The sequence below is a fragment of the Diospyros lotus genome, chromosome 12, assembly GCF_014633365.1.
Source record: "Diospyros lotus cultivar Yz01 chromosome 12, ASM1463336v1, whole genome shotgun sequence".
Classification (NCBI taxonomy): Eukaryota; Viridiplantae; Streptophyta; class Magnoliopsida; order Ericales; family Ebenaceae; genus Diospyros; species Diospyros lotus.
The window spans coordinates 32,392,531-32,406,677 of NC_068349.1; the positions used below are offsets into that span (position 1 = coordinate 32,392,531).

Here is a 14,147-nt window from a genome sequence, read left to right on the forward strand (position 1 = left end):
TAGTTGACTTAAGCAGAAGTTGCTTAGTTCTTGCATAAATGTAAATCATGCCCTTTTTTTCACTAGAAAAATGATACTCATGCATAGTTTTTTTATTTTTCTATACTTATATATAATGGGCTTTCAATTAAATCCATAAATATGAAAGTTTCAGTATTCTAATTATATTCTTCGATTAAATAAATAATTATTGTAAAAGATTCAAGAAGTAATTATAAAGTTGATGCCAATCTAAATAACGTCGTTATATATAATTAATGTTTATGTTTTCAGACAATTTTCAGATAATAACTACAATTATAACGAAACAATCTTATTGTTGTGCACATCTTTTATTAATTATTCTTCTTTTCTTTCTTTTTTTTTTAATTTGATTATATGAAGCTTCTTGGAAATATGCGTGGATCACTCTCTTGGGTATTGTTAGTTCATGTTGTGAAAATGAAACCCACTAGGGTTTGACATTGATGCCACACATTGGATCTTCATTTATTTGTTTATTTTGATGATGGCATTGAAAAATTAATTCCATTGCATTTTCTATTGTTTAGGGTTGCCTCTAACACCATTCATGACATATATAATTGGTGTCTTTCATAAACCAGCAATATATATATAGGCAGTGGGTGGATGGAGAAGTTGCATACATAAACATTAATATACTAGTCCATGTAAATGAAAGGAGTTAAAGCCCAAGCCAGCTACATGTCCATAGGGCACTGATATATGTTGGTTCAGAAATTACAAATGTTGTTTTGGGATCTGTTACCATAAAAATGAATTTGCGTGCACTGGGGCTACTCTAAAATAGTATTCATTTATGATAAAAAAAAAAAAAAATCTTATATGCTTGAATGCGTTTTGCACAAAATATATATACTCAAATCATTTAGTAATCAATTGATGATATTTAAGAAAATAAAAAAACTTACGTTGAACCATGAACCACGCTAGAGATTAAAGCACCAACCAACAAACACAACGAGCTTATTGTGAATTACTCATGACACTAAGGATTCAATTACTCATGACACTGAGAATTCTAAATTCCAGACGAATAATATTTCCTAAAGTTTCTAAAGATGAATAGGTTAAAAGAACCTAACTAGTCTAGATAGAAAATAGACATGGAAATATGTTCTAAGTTAAAGAAGCTCTCAAAACAATGATTTGATAAGCCTTCATTTAGAAGCAATCCTTAGAGGATAAACCCTCGACACAAGGCAACCCCTATGATCTAGGAAGCAAAATAAATCCAATGTTGTAGTAATACAAGAAAAATTAATAAAATAAAAATTAAAAAAAAAAGATAAAACAAATTTGGAGTACGAAAATGATTGTGTTAGACAAGACATTTTCAAGAAATTATCTTTAGAATAGTAATTTCCAGAAAACTTCTATATCGTACACTTCATTTAGGGTTTTTCAGAGATTTCAAGCTTCAAGGAGAGTAATCTTAGTATCTTGTGATGCGTTGATCAATCCACACCCAAACATAAAAACTCCTATGTCTACAAGTAAGAGTCTATTTATCCAAAATGTAGTGTTTAGAGATCACCTTCATTCGGTAACAATACTTCATTATATTTAAAATATGTATAACATAACGAAAGTCTCAAACCTCCCACAACTATAACTCAATTACCCTTTAGATGGAATGCACCACAGCGTATGTGAGTCCACTTTTTCATCCACTTCATATAAAACATCATGTGATGTGACTCCATCACTATCATTCACTTAATCATGAGAGCAATTGCAAATGACTAGTTTAAACTCACTCTAAAATTTAGCAAATATTTTTCTAGTGTACACTCTCCTAACACGAACTTTTAATGGATGCATGCCCTCTTTGGTTCTCATTGTCCCCAAGCCCTCACTTTCTTCTTTACCACAACAACATTGTAAAGCATTTTGAATATTGCTCAAAAAACGCATGCAATGAACTCATAGAATTCACAAAGCCATCAAAAAATGTATTAATATTCTCGTTCTACTGCCTTACCTCATTCTAACAAAGAAACTCTCAAATATACATCAATCCAATTGTACCTTTTATTGTACATATTTTCTAACCATCTCCAACACTTCTTTTCATTACGTTGCTTGTTAGTTAATGGCTCCTCAAATTCCCATTTATACTTCTCCTTCAACATTACCCATACAAACATTCTTAACTTTTTTAATGGTTCTACTTTTCACCCATCCGTAGTAATGTCATCAAAACCTAGATTATAGGAAGATCGCAATGAATGAAGGTTTCCGTCTTCATGAAAAGAGATATGCTAGATGCAAAACTTATGCTTGTGTTTGGAAAGACTCTTAATTGTATTAATGATAATTGGGTCTTGGTCAGTGATGATTGCTCTTGGGGCTTTACTTTCCATGTAGTATAGCCAAGGTTCAAACAACCAAACAAATGTTTCTTCTTGCTCATCGACTAAAAGGGCACATTCAAAAAATGTTGAATGTCTACGATGATTCACACAAATAAATGGTGCAAATGGGAGAAGATACTGATTGGTTTTATAGGTAACGAAACTGATTGGTTTTATAGGTAACATATAAAAAACCATCACATCACTAAATTTTTCATATGTGGTTCTTGCTCACATATTTCTCCAAAAACACTCCTACAAACATCATCTTCATCAGGCTCCATAAAGTGGTAAAATCTATCATCTATTGCAAGCATGTCTAGGAATTGTTGCATAATGATCATATACTCACAACCAATATTGTTACTTAATTTTTTGGCTGAATATACTGTTTCATCCTTAGGGTTAATTTTCAATTTTATCCAGTTTTGATATTTGCTTCAATTTAGTTATCAAACTTTAACTTTTGTTTTAATTTTATCTTTGATTGAGCAAGCATGTGCCCCACCTTATGTGAAGGCTGATGTGGCGAGATAATGGGCACGTCAACAAAACGACATTATTTCTAGGCTTGGTTCGTCAATGCAAACGGCAAAACAACATCGTTTTTCCTGTGCTCTCCATCTCTCTCTTTTTGCGTTTGTGTATCTCTATCTTCAACTTCAACTATATATTTTCTATGATTCTAAATCCCCTTCTCCTTAACTGCTCCTCCAACTCTCATTTTGGAAGAAGAATGAGCAATTGCTTTTGATCACAATCTACTGCGATGTTCGACAATGGCCGATTGAGTTCATTCAACTAACTCCCCGCCGCACTCTGTCGATGCCTCTAAGCTCCCACCAAGCCAGAGCATCCGGGCCTAGAGAATCCTGTTCCTCCGCCCACAACTTATGTCTTTTAGGTCCTCAAGGATCAGATCTATTGCTATCCACCACCGAAAAACACCCAGTGGATGCAAAAATAATCTATCTGGAATCCCCCCCGGAGTTGTTACTGTCGTTGCCTCTTCTGGACCCTTGCGCTCTTCACCATATTTCTCATCGCCGCCGCCGGCATCTTCTACCTTGTCTTCCGATTGGAGTCTCCCAAATACTTCGTCGAGGGAGTCGTTGTCCGAGGCTTCATCCTAAGCTTGACATCTATTGTCTCTCCAAAGTTTGATGTCCATGTGAAACAATAAAGAAAAACGACATCATTTTGCTGATGTGTCCATTACCACATCAGCCGCCACGTAAGGTGGGGCACACGCTTACTTGATCGAGAATAAAATTAAAATAAAAATTAAAGTTCGATAACCAAATTGAAGCAAAGGTTAAAATTGGATAAAATCAAAAATTTATCCCAAGTTCATGATAAAATAGTCTATTCGGCCTAATTTTTTGATAAAGTAATTTGAACATTATCGTAGGATCATATTTGAGGTGTCATCGCCAACGACATTTAAAAGCTTGTGCAATATTCGATGGACCACATATTGTCGACCTATATTAAATGCAAAACTTATGCATGGGTTTGGAAATACTCTTAATGATAATTAAGTCTTGGTTGGTGATGATTGCTCTTGGGGCTTTACTTTCCATGTAATATAGCTAATGTTTAAACAACCAAACAAATGTTTCTTCTTGCTCATCGACTAAAATGACACATTCAAAAAGTGTTGAATGTTGTAACACTCAAGATTTTTATATTCAAATATTTGAGGAAGTAGGACATTTCAAATGGTTATGAAGGTCTTGAGGGAGAAGTTTAGTTTTTGAGACAAGGGCAAAATCATAATTATTAAATTTTGGGTAAAAGTAGAGATGTCAAAAGGGACGGGCTAAGGCTTGGCCCGTCACTGTTCAAATGGGTCGGGCCAGACCCGGGCCCTATAGGGGGTCGGGCCGACCCCCATATAGGGCTCGGGTTGGGCCAAAGAATTTGGGCCCCCAGCCTGTGGCCCACTGAGCCCGACCCGTTGGGACCTTATGGGCCCGGCCAGTTAGGCCCACTAGGCCTGGCCTGTTGAGACCTTATGTTATTCCCAATTTTCCTTATTCATTTATTTTTTTAACTATGTTATTTTTTATTAATTATTGATATTGGATGCTAAAAAATTTACATTTCGCAATATATTTAAAATTTTTAAGCTAAATTTTTTATATATTTAAATTATAAATAAACATTCTTCTTTTTATATGTGCATTATTTTTCATATCAATTCACAAGAAAATTTAAAAGGCATATAGAATTTTGAAATATAAAATGATGAAATAATATTTAAAACTTAAGATAGAAAATTGTTTAAAAATAAAAAAAAGAAAAAAAATTGATTTTTATATATGCATTATTTTGATATTTATATATGTATTATTTTTTAAAAAAATTATTTAAAAAAAGAAAAAGGGCCCTAGATCGGTGGGCCCGGCTTACCAGGGCTTGTGGGCCAGGCCTACCGAGCCCAGCCCGGTAGGCCCTGTGGGCTAAGGCCCACAAGCCCGCTAGGCCCATGGGTTAGCCCAGCCCCTTACAAGTGGGCCAGGCTAGCCCTACCCACTACAAAAAGGTTTAGACTGAGCCCGACCCTTTTAATAAATGGGCCAGGCCAACCCATTTAAAAAGCCCGTAGGCCGACCTAGGCCGGGCCGGGCCAGCCCTTTTGACATCTTTAGGTAAAAGTGTAATTTACCTAAAACTATGGGTATTAGTATAATTAACCCTTTTTTCATGGGTGTAAAAGAAATTTTAGGACGGCCCAGGGACTATGTTGCAAGGGGTCTAAGTGCAATTACTCGAAAAGTTTGAGCCAAGGTGTAATTTTTAAAAACTCATAACTAAACTATTGGAGCAGCGAACTGAACCAACTAACCATTGGAAGTCATGATTGTAAAAAATCTTAATAGATTTAGAATGATTGGAGAAGATCTTAGAAAATTTGAAATGATTGCATAAAATCTTAGAAAATTTGGAATGATTGGAAAAGATTTTAGAGAATTTGAAATGATTGGAGAAAATTTTAAAAAAATTGGAATAATTATAAAAGATTATGGAAGATTTGAGAAAATCTTAGAATATCTCAAAAGATTTGGAAAGATCTTAAATTATTGGAATATCTTAAAAGATTTGAAATTATTAAGAAATATTATAATATAATATAACATATTTGGTGGTCAAGTTTCCAGGGCTATAAATAGATGGCACCATTTGGAGATGTGGGAAAAGAAATGGAGAAAAGAGAAAGATTGAATATCGAATTCCTTGAATATATACAATAACCAGGGTACGTTGAGACTTGGATTTGAGAACCGTTAGAAGCCTAACACGAGAATCAAGATTAGGTAAAAGATTCGAGGTGTTCTAAGTTTCGTTCAAGGTAAGTGTTCCTACCTAAAACTTAGTTTATTGTTGGTGGTTTTACTATGAAAACTTAGCTTGTGTTATACAAATGGTTGTTTTTATGTGGGAGATTCGTCCCAAAATATTTTATATATGCGCATTGAATTACGTGTATTAAAATACATGCATTGAAATGTTAATTTTATATGATGCATGGTATATGATGGTAGCATTGGCATGTTTATGAGTTTGTCCACGTAGGATGTCAACCTGGGATGTAGTCTTTGAGTGATAACACTAGGGATGCATGCCAAGGAGTAATGCCCACTTGTGGTAGGGGCTGAGAGTGGACTCCACCCCGGGTGGTCCACAAGTAGCGGGGCTAAAAGTGGACACCACCTCGGATCAACTCAAGTGGCGGGGTTGAAAGTGGACATCACCCCAGGTTCTTTTGAGCGGTAGCATTATTTTCGAGGTGGATGTTGATTCCCAGGGTTAGTGTATGTGATCCTCTTATAGCCAGGGTTGGGTTGTGATATGTTATTTGAATGTGTCAATGTGATTATATTGCCTTTAGAGATATTGTTATTTTCCCGTAGTATGGGTTAAGTGTTACATGAGATTCTCTTGGGCTGGAACATGTCGAGATAATTCATGAAAATATTTTGAACTCTCACTTAGATGATTCAACATCTAATTTGGACTATGTCCTTGAAATATATTCAAACATTCCAGATAAAAGTAGTGGCGCTAAGAGAAAAGAGGTTTTCGTGATGTAACCGTTATTTACATATTAGATTTATAATAGGTCTTTGATTATGTGAGAGATATTCAGTTGTCATGTATTTTGTTTTGAAGATGCGATGTAAAATGATGGTACTATTTTTATGTTATAAACGAAGCATTTACGGTTATGTATCATTTGAGGTTTCAATATTGTTTCTGTATTTATGATGATATTACCTGTCTTAGCTTATTGATCATTAAGTTTGATATGCCAATAAGGTAAAATGGGATTGTTGGAGAAAGATTTACGTAAAGTGTACGTTGAAGAAAAAAATATCCCCGAAATCCTGGATTAACATACGCTTAGGAAAAATAGGGTGTTACAAATGTCCAGGATGATTCACACCAATAAATGTTGCAAATGGGAGAAAGAATTGATTGATTTTATAGGTAACATAAAAAACCATCACATCACTAAATTTTTTATACGTGATTCATGCTCTCCTATCTCTCCAAAAAAAAAAAAAAAAAAAACACTCCTACGAACATCAACTTCATCAAGCTCCATAAAGTGGTAAAATCTATCATCTATTACAATCATGTCTAGGAATTGTTATATAATGATCATACACTCATGACCAATATTGTTACTTAATTTTTTAATAAAGTGATTTGAATATTGTTGGAGGATCATATTTGAGGTGTCATCGCCATCCCAGCCTTTTAACTTTCCTAATTTTGATGGACACTTTTTGACTTAGTTTGAATCTAAAACTTTTTTTTATAAGCTACCTTGTAACAAACCTAATATCTTTGACTAATAGGTCCATCTGGCCTCAATCTCTTGAATGATTCCCTTCAAGTGTTAAATCTCATTCTCTTGCATATTCATTAAAAAAAGTCAAGAGTGTCAATCTCATTTATTGATAGTTTGCTTTCAAAATCTTAAGAGATGGATGGAGGAACTAAAGAAAAATCCATCAAACCATTGTTACACACAAAGAGATGGAATATCAACAATTCCTGAGACAGAACATTTCATTTTAATTTTTTGCTGAATATTTTACATTTAGTATAAGGACTGAATTAATTCTAATTCAAGAGATAATAATGCTTGAATTCTTTTTTTTTTTTATTATTATTAGAGTAATTCAACATTTTAGATTTGTAATTTAATCCTTCCTATGAAGCTACATATAACTAAGCACATTTTGATAAAAAAAAATCATATATAACTTGAAGGATTATGAGTCTAGGACAACAAATAATAGAAACAAACCCAGGAAGAAAATAAGACTTGGACTCCTTAATTTTTGTTCATAGCAACCCATCAACTAATGAATCAGGTGCACTACAATCCTAAATAACAAATCCAACAACAAAAATCACAATCAAAATTTGTCAATAGAAAAACTCACATTAACACAAAACACAACAAAAATCCAACAATAAACGACACAACGAAAATTTGTTCATAGCAACAAACTACGACAATTAAAATTCACAACCCTAAACAACAAATCCAACACAAAATACAACAAAAATCTATTAACAACTACAAAATACAACAAAAAAAAGAAACCTCTTAGATTTTAAATGTTGTGATGCCGGTGAGTAGTAATAAAAAAACAGGGATGCAACAGTGAACAGATCAAGGAAGATGAAAGAGCGACAATGGACAAAGGACGAGGGACGCTTGTTTCATCCCCGTCTAGCGTTAGACCAGGGAAGACCAAAGGCCCTACAGGTGATTAGGAAGGCGAAGGGTCTTGCATTACATCTGCCTTTAGCTCCTATTCACCTCATTCTTACATCTTTCTGTCCCCTTGTCACTCTTCCATCATCGTTAAATTTTTCTCTAGCTCACATTTGCCTCTTCATCGCTTCTTCCTATCTCTTTGCCAGTGAGCCTTCCTGTCAAATTTGACTTCAGATCATGTTTGCTTCATCTTTGCTCCTTTCCTTCGCCTTTTGTTATATTTGTCTTCAACTCGCGTACGCCTTGCTGTTGTTTCTTCTTTTCACATTGTCAATGAGCTCCACCAACAGATATTCAAATCTATAGAAAGAGGAAGGAGAAAGAAGTTGCAAGCGATAAGAAGGCAAGAGAAAAGAAGGACTTTATAGAACGAAAATACAAAATGAGAAGAGAAGAGAGGAGAAGAAAAGGAAGAAGAAGAGAATGAGATGAGAAAGATCAAAACGACATTGTTTTGATTAACAATGTCATTTTAATCAGTCCGAATTACAATTCATTTTTGCAATCTAGATTGATTTTAGGTATTCTAAATAAATATATATACACAATAAGTATCCATATATCCATATATGTACATATTGATAAGTTTGAAATGCTATGGCACATACCCAAGAGGGGAGTGAATTTGGTAATTTAAAAAATATGATAGAACTTAAAAACTTTTTGATACAAATGAGGTTTTAGTGAGTTAAAACATAAAATATGTATAGAATGACAAATGCAATGCTTAAAGGATAAAAAGCAAGAAAGATAAAAAAAAACACAAAGGATTTATAATGGTTTGACTTAAATCAAACCTAATCCACTACTTTAGTTCCTCACTAAAGATTTTAAACCAATTAACTAAAACCTCCTACTTGATCCAAAGTAAGCCTTCTAGTTCAAGACTAAGAAATTACAAATCTCCTACTTATACACAAATAGGCCTTCTAGCTTACAAACTACGAAATACAAAAATTGACTAATAAAGAGAGAATCTAAAAGATAAATAAATTAGTTATAAGATCTCTCAAAATGTAAATACAAGGTTTGAACAAAATAATATAAATGATAATCAAAGCCTTTGAAAGAAAAGTTAAAGCACACATACAATTGAGAAGTATGAAAATAATTTATAAGATCACTTCACTTCATTCCCATCCATTAGCCTCTTCTAGATCATCTTTAATTTGTATTTATAGGTGTCCCACAAGTTTCAAGAGAAATTTAGTAGTTTATAACCGTTAGATTTTGAAAAAATAGCTGTTGGAGACTTTCAGCGATGAATTCAGTCAATAGATGAAGAGAATCGATTGACAGATTGAATTTAAAGCTTTTGTTAGTCGATAGATTGAAGGCATTAGTCGACAGATTGAAAAAAGTTTGTGCAAAAAAATGAACAAGCTATCTTTCAAAAGAAGTGGTTTCTTGTTTTTGCTTAAGTTTTGGGCTTGGCTAGTGACAAGGGTACAAAACTTGGGGATAATAACTACACTTGTTTTATTTTCAACCCCTTTAAAAAATTTTGGTATAACATTTTTAATCAAATTAAAACACAATATTTCAAATATCATCAAGAAATTTTACCACAAGATTTTTTACAGTAGATTGTTGAAACTAATTTTCATTCAACATTTTTTTAATTAATTAAAAACACAATATTTCAAATGCCATTAAAAAATTTATCACAAGATATTTTGACACTGGATTCAACAATTTTGATCAAACAAATTTCAAATGTCACCAGGAAATTTATAACATCTTTGACATTCAATTAGATGATGAAATTAATTTTTATTTTTGTGCTTAATAAATCATATAAAAATAATTTTGTGCACCAAGTTAATAAACATAAATAAAATAATTTTATCATTAAAATATACTTGATTTTCATCAAAACCATATCAAAGACAAAATATTAATTTATCAATAACATGCATTCCGTCAATCAACAGTTTACAATTGAACATTAGACAAATGCAAGTATCGGTTGATAAATCATAAGGAGTCGATCAACAGATCATTTATGATCAGTTGACAGATAACTCTTTTACCTTTGAAAAATTTTATCTTCTTTTTGACCAACTGTTCAAAACCAATTTATGAAAATCATTTAAGAGATTTATCATAATACTTATTTGTGCAAATCTCCGTTTATAGAAAATTATAGATCATTTGGTTTTCATTTTAACAAAGCATTTGAAATTGATTTGTGTTTTCAAATGATATACTTTAATTTAGGGTATAAAATCATTTGATGTTTTTCATTATCAAAACTAAAAATATCACATATATATATAAATGCATAGACATACACATACATATATATATATGCACACACAGATACAAACATTACACATACTCATATAGGCAGAAGCCATAAAAATGCCATCAACTTTAGCAGTTTGGCCACCTTAACTTCAAGTTAGACCTATTATGCCTCTCAACTTTCAATTTCATAATGATTATGCCCCTCAACTTCTAATTTTGTAACAATCACACACATCTTGATTTAGTTAGCATAATGTGTGAACTCAAGCGTGGTTGAGGAGCTTGCAATGGCTAAAAATTTCATCAGCATCCATCATATTCTTCTTTCTTATTCCTCGCACCGACAACCTTCTATCCCCTACCAACCTTTCATCTTTCTCGCCATCAATAACTTCTTGTATTCCTCGTCGTTGACCTACCCTATTTGAGGTTGAATTGACCATGATGGTGGCTCAGCCTAGTTTGTATTTGTGAATCGATGACGACACCGAGTAGATTTGAGGCTGAATCGATTCATGTTGCAAGGAAACGGCAACACCGAGCATGGAAACGTCCATTCATGTTCATGAATCAACAGCGGCTAAGCCCATTTTGTGTTTGTGAATTAACGGCATGACCGAACAAACGAAGTTGTGAATTGATGGCACCGAGTACCGCCAAGGTCACCGTCCTCGTCTCTGTCTTCACCTTCCTTCCATGAGGCTAGGATCGTTAGTTACGACTTCTACTCTATCTTTCACCTCTAGCCTTGTCTTTTCTCTTACAATGTCGAGACCCAACTTTGTCGTGCAATAATCTTTTTGCCATGTCACACTTGGCGCCCTTTCATTGGCTCGGTCAATAAATGGATCTACATCAGACCATGTGTAACCTATGTGCAACATGTTGCTAGATGAGGTGTGTGATTGTTTTAAAATTAAAAGTTCAGGGACACAATAGGTTCACTTTAAAGTTGTGGAAGTTGGGGGGCATTTTTATACCTTTTGCCTACTCATACACATTCATGTTATTATACAAACACGAAGATATATACATATACATGCACACACGCATACACTTATATATATACATATTTATGATTCATACATATATATATATATGTTTATAGATATAACTAGTTTTTGAAAAATATTTTGGAAAGAAAATAAAACACCAAAAAATAAGATAAAAATATGAAAAATATTTTATGATTAAGCAAAGGAAACCTTAAATTCAATAAATTTGCAACAAGGGTAACATAGAAAAGGCACCCTTTCATCATACTGCATATTGTTCAAAAATATAATACATTTCTTAATATAATTATGTCCTTTTTCACTTTGACATACCTAAAATGAAATTAGAACATAAATATAACACAACTATATATACGTAAGTATACAGTTCAACATTTCTAAATTATAATATAACTTTTTAATGTTCAATATAATATGTTAACTATATATGATAAAGCAAATAAACAAACAAGCAAACAAATATATGTACGATGCCATGTAAATACATAGGGAGAAGAAAAATATACATATAAGTAACATAGTTTATACTAAGAAAAATTTACATCTTCCACCTACGTTGGGGTGTAATACCTCGAGTTTTTATAGAATTTTGGAAAAATTAATTTTCATGAAAATTAAATTTTGAAGAATTAATTCTCAAGGAAAGGTCATTAAATTGGGTTTGAAACAATTTAATTGATAATTGGGCATTAGAATGAATTAACAAAATATTGGGCCTTGGAGGTTAATTTAGTTAAAGGTGTAAGTGAGAATTTAGTTTTAAGACTGGGCGTAAGTGCAATTTGTTGAGACTTTGGGTCAAAGTGTAACACCTAAATTTTAACTAGCGATAGATTTTTGCATTTAAGATGTTAATTTTTTTTTGTCAAATAGTACAAGTACTCAATTATGAGTTTGATTGGTTCAAATTGAACCAAACAAAACACTCGTGGTCAAAGAAGAGTTGGAGAAGAATCCAAACCATTTGCTCAAACCACGCTAACATTTAATGGATTGGAAGAAAATTAATGAAAAATCATCTCTTAAGACGGCTGAAAAATTTAATACCAAGCGCCTACTTTCTTTGAACTTGATTTTAATTCAACCAATTGTGAGTTGGATAGACTCTTGCATTTAAAGTATTTATAAATTTTGATCAAATAGTATAAGCCCTCAATTGTGAATTTGATTGGGTTCCAATTGAAGCCCACGCTAACACTTGATGAATTGGAAGAAAATTGATAAAAAAAAAAAAATCATTACTTAAGACGTGTGTAAAATTAATGATTCAGCTTCCAAATCAGCTTTGATGGCTAATCATTGTATGAGCCAATACATTAAGAACACAAAAAATAAAAATAATGTTCCCTTCTTAAACATCGGTGTTCACAATAACATCAAACCGAACCAAATCAAACCTCAAATTCATCTCAAAAAATAAAAAATAAAAAATAATAAATAAAACCTTTCTCACCAAAATTTTGTACAAATATAAAAGAAGGAATGAAAAATCCGCCCAGGTATCCTCAACTCCTAACAATAGAGTTATAAAGGAGGGAGGAGTGTTCTAAGATGGGGATGTGCAAACAGCAGGGTCTGGTTGGCTCTGCTTATTGAGGTCCTTGGGAGAAGGAGATGGCTCGCCGCCGGCGGGCATGTCGGCGAGCACGGCGAGCATTCGTCGGATGCTGATGGAGCGGGCCGGCCGGAAACTGTTAGGCCTGGGCTTCCTCTTGGAAAAGATGTTGGAAGAGCCGGAGAGAATGAGATAGACGAGAGCCTGAACTACAACAAAGAGCACCACCTTCAGAAGCATGTCCTGGAAGCTGCTTTCTATTGCCATATTGGATGAAAGTATGGCTGAAAATGCACCGAGATTCTGATTTCTGAGTCTTGGTTTCGGAAGACAAGATCCTATATATGGACTATATGGCTATGAATCTCTCTCTATATATATATATGTGCGCGCTTATATATATTTAGATTAGTGGAAGAATGAGAAAAGAGGGGACTTATTGACCATGGCAAATGCAAAGGTGGGTCATTTGACTTTTCAACTTTCAACCTGTAAGATGAAGAAACAAAGATGGATTGGGAAACCTATCCTTTTGGGCATCTAATCTGGTGAGGAAGATGCTTTCGTGTCTAAAAGAATTTTAAGTAACAAACAAAGAAGAGGCGTTTCGTATCCTTTTGGGCATCTAATCTGGTGAAGAAGATGCTTCCGTGTCTAAAAGAATTAAGTAACAAACAAAGAAGAGGCGTTTCGTACTCGAATCAATTTCTTTAGATAATAATGGGTAATGATTAATTTGACTCCTAAAACAATTTCAAAGGAGAAGATTATCAGAACAAATGAGAACACAAGTTTCCAGAAGGAATATCAACTGGGTTTGATTTATTTTTTATACCTAATTGAGAGAAGCAAAACTTTTAGTTTAGAAGGAAAGACGTCATGGTGGTTTAGTTGAATGGGATGGTAAAAGGCAGCTACTAGAAGTTCGTTGAATTCAAAACGTGAAACACAGATTCAATGAATTCTTATTATTGATTTAAAAAAGAGTTTTATCTGGAAGCCACAAATTGACTCAAAAGGGTTATCTGATAGCCCCCCCACCTTTGAATTGCACAGGACACAGTCGTGTTGCGCCACGCCGCCACCCATTCTTTGTATTTACGCTACACCTTTTAAATGTCGGTCTCCAAATAGTACTATAGAAG

General features: G+C 33.4%; 1 protein-coding gene across 1 annotated transcript; it reads right to left on the reverse strand.

The window, feature by feature from the left end:
• Positions 1-12,685: 12,685 nt before the first annotated feature.
• On the reverse strand, positions 12,686-13,375 carry LOC127786663 (uncharacterized). Its single transcript, XM_052314207.1, has one exon. It carries the CDS (start codon positions 13,267-13,269, stop codon positions 12,994-12,996), a length of 276 nt encoding a protein of 91 aa, XP_052170167.1. The 5' UTR covers positions 13,270-13,375; the 3' UTR covers positions 12,686-12,993.
• Positions 13,376-14,147: the final 772 nt, after the last annotated feature.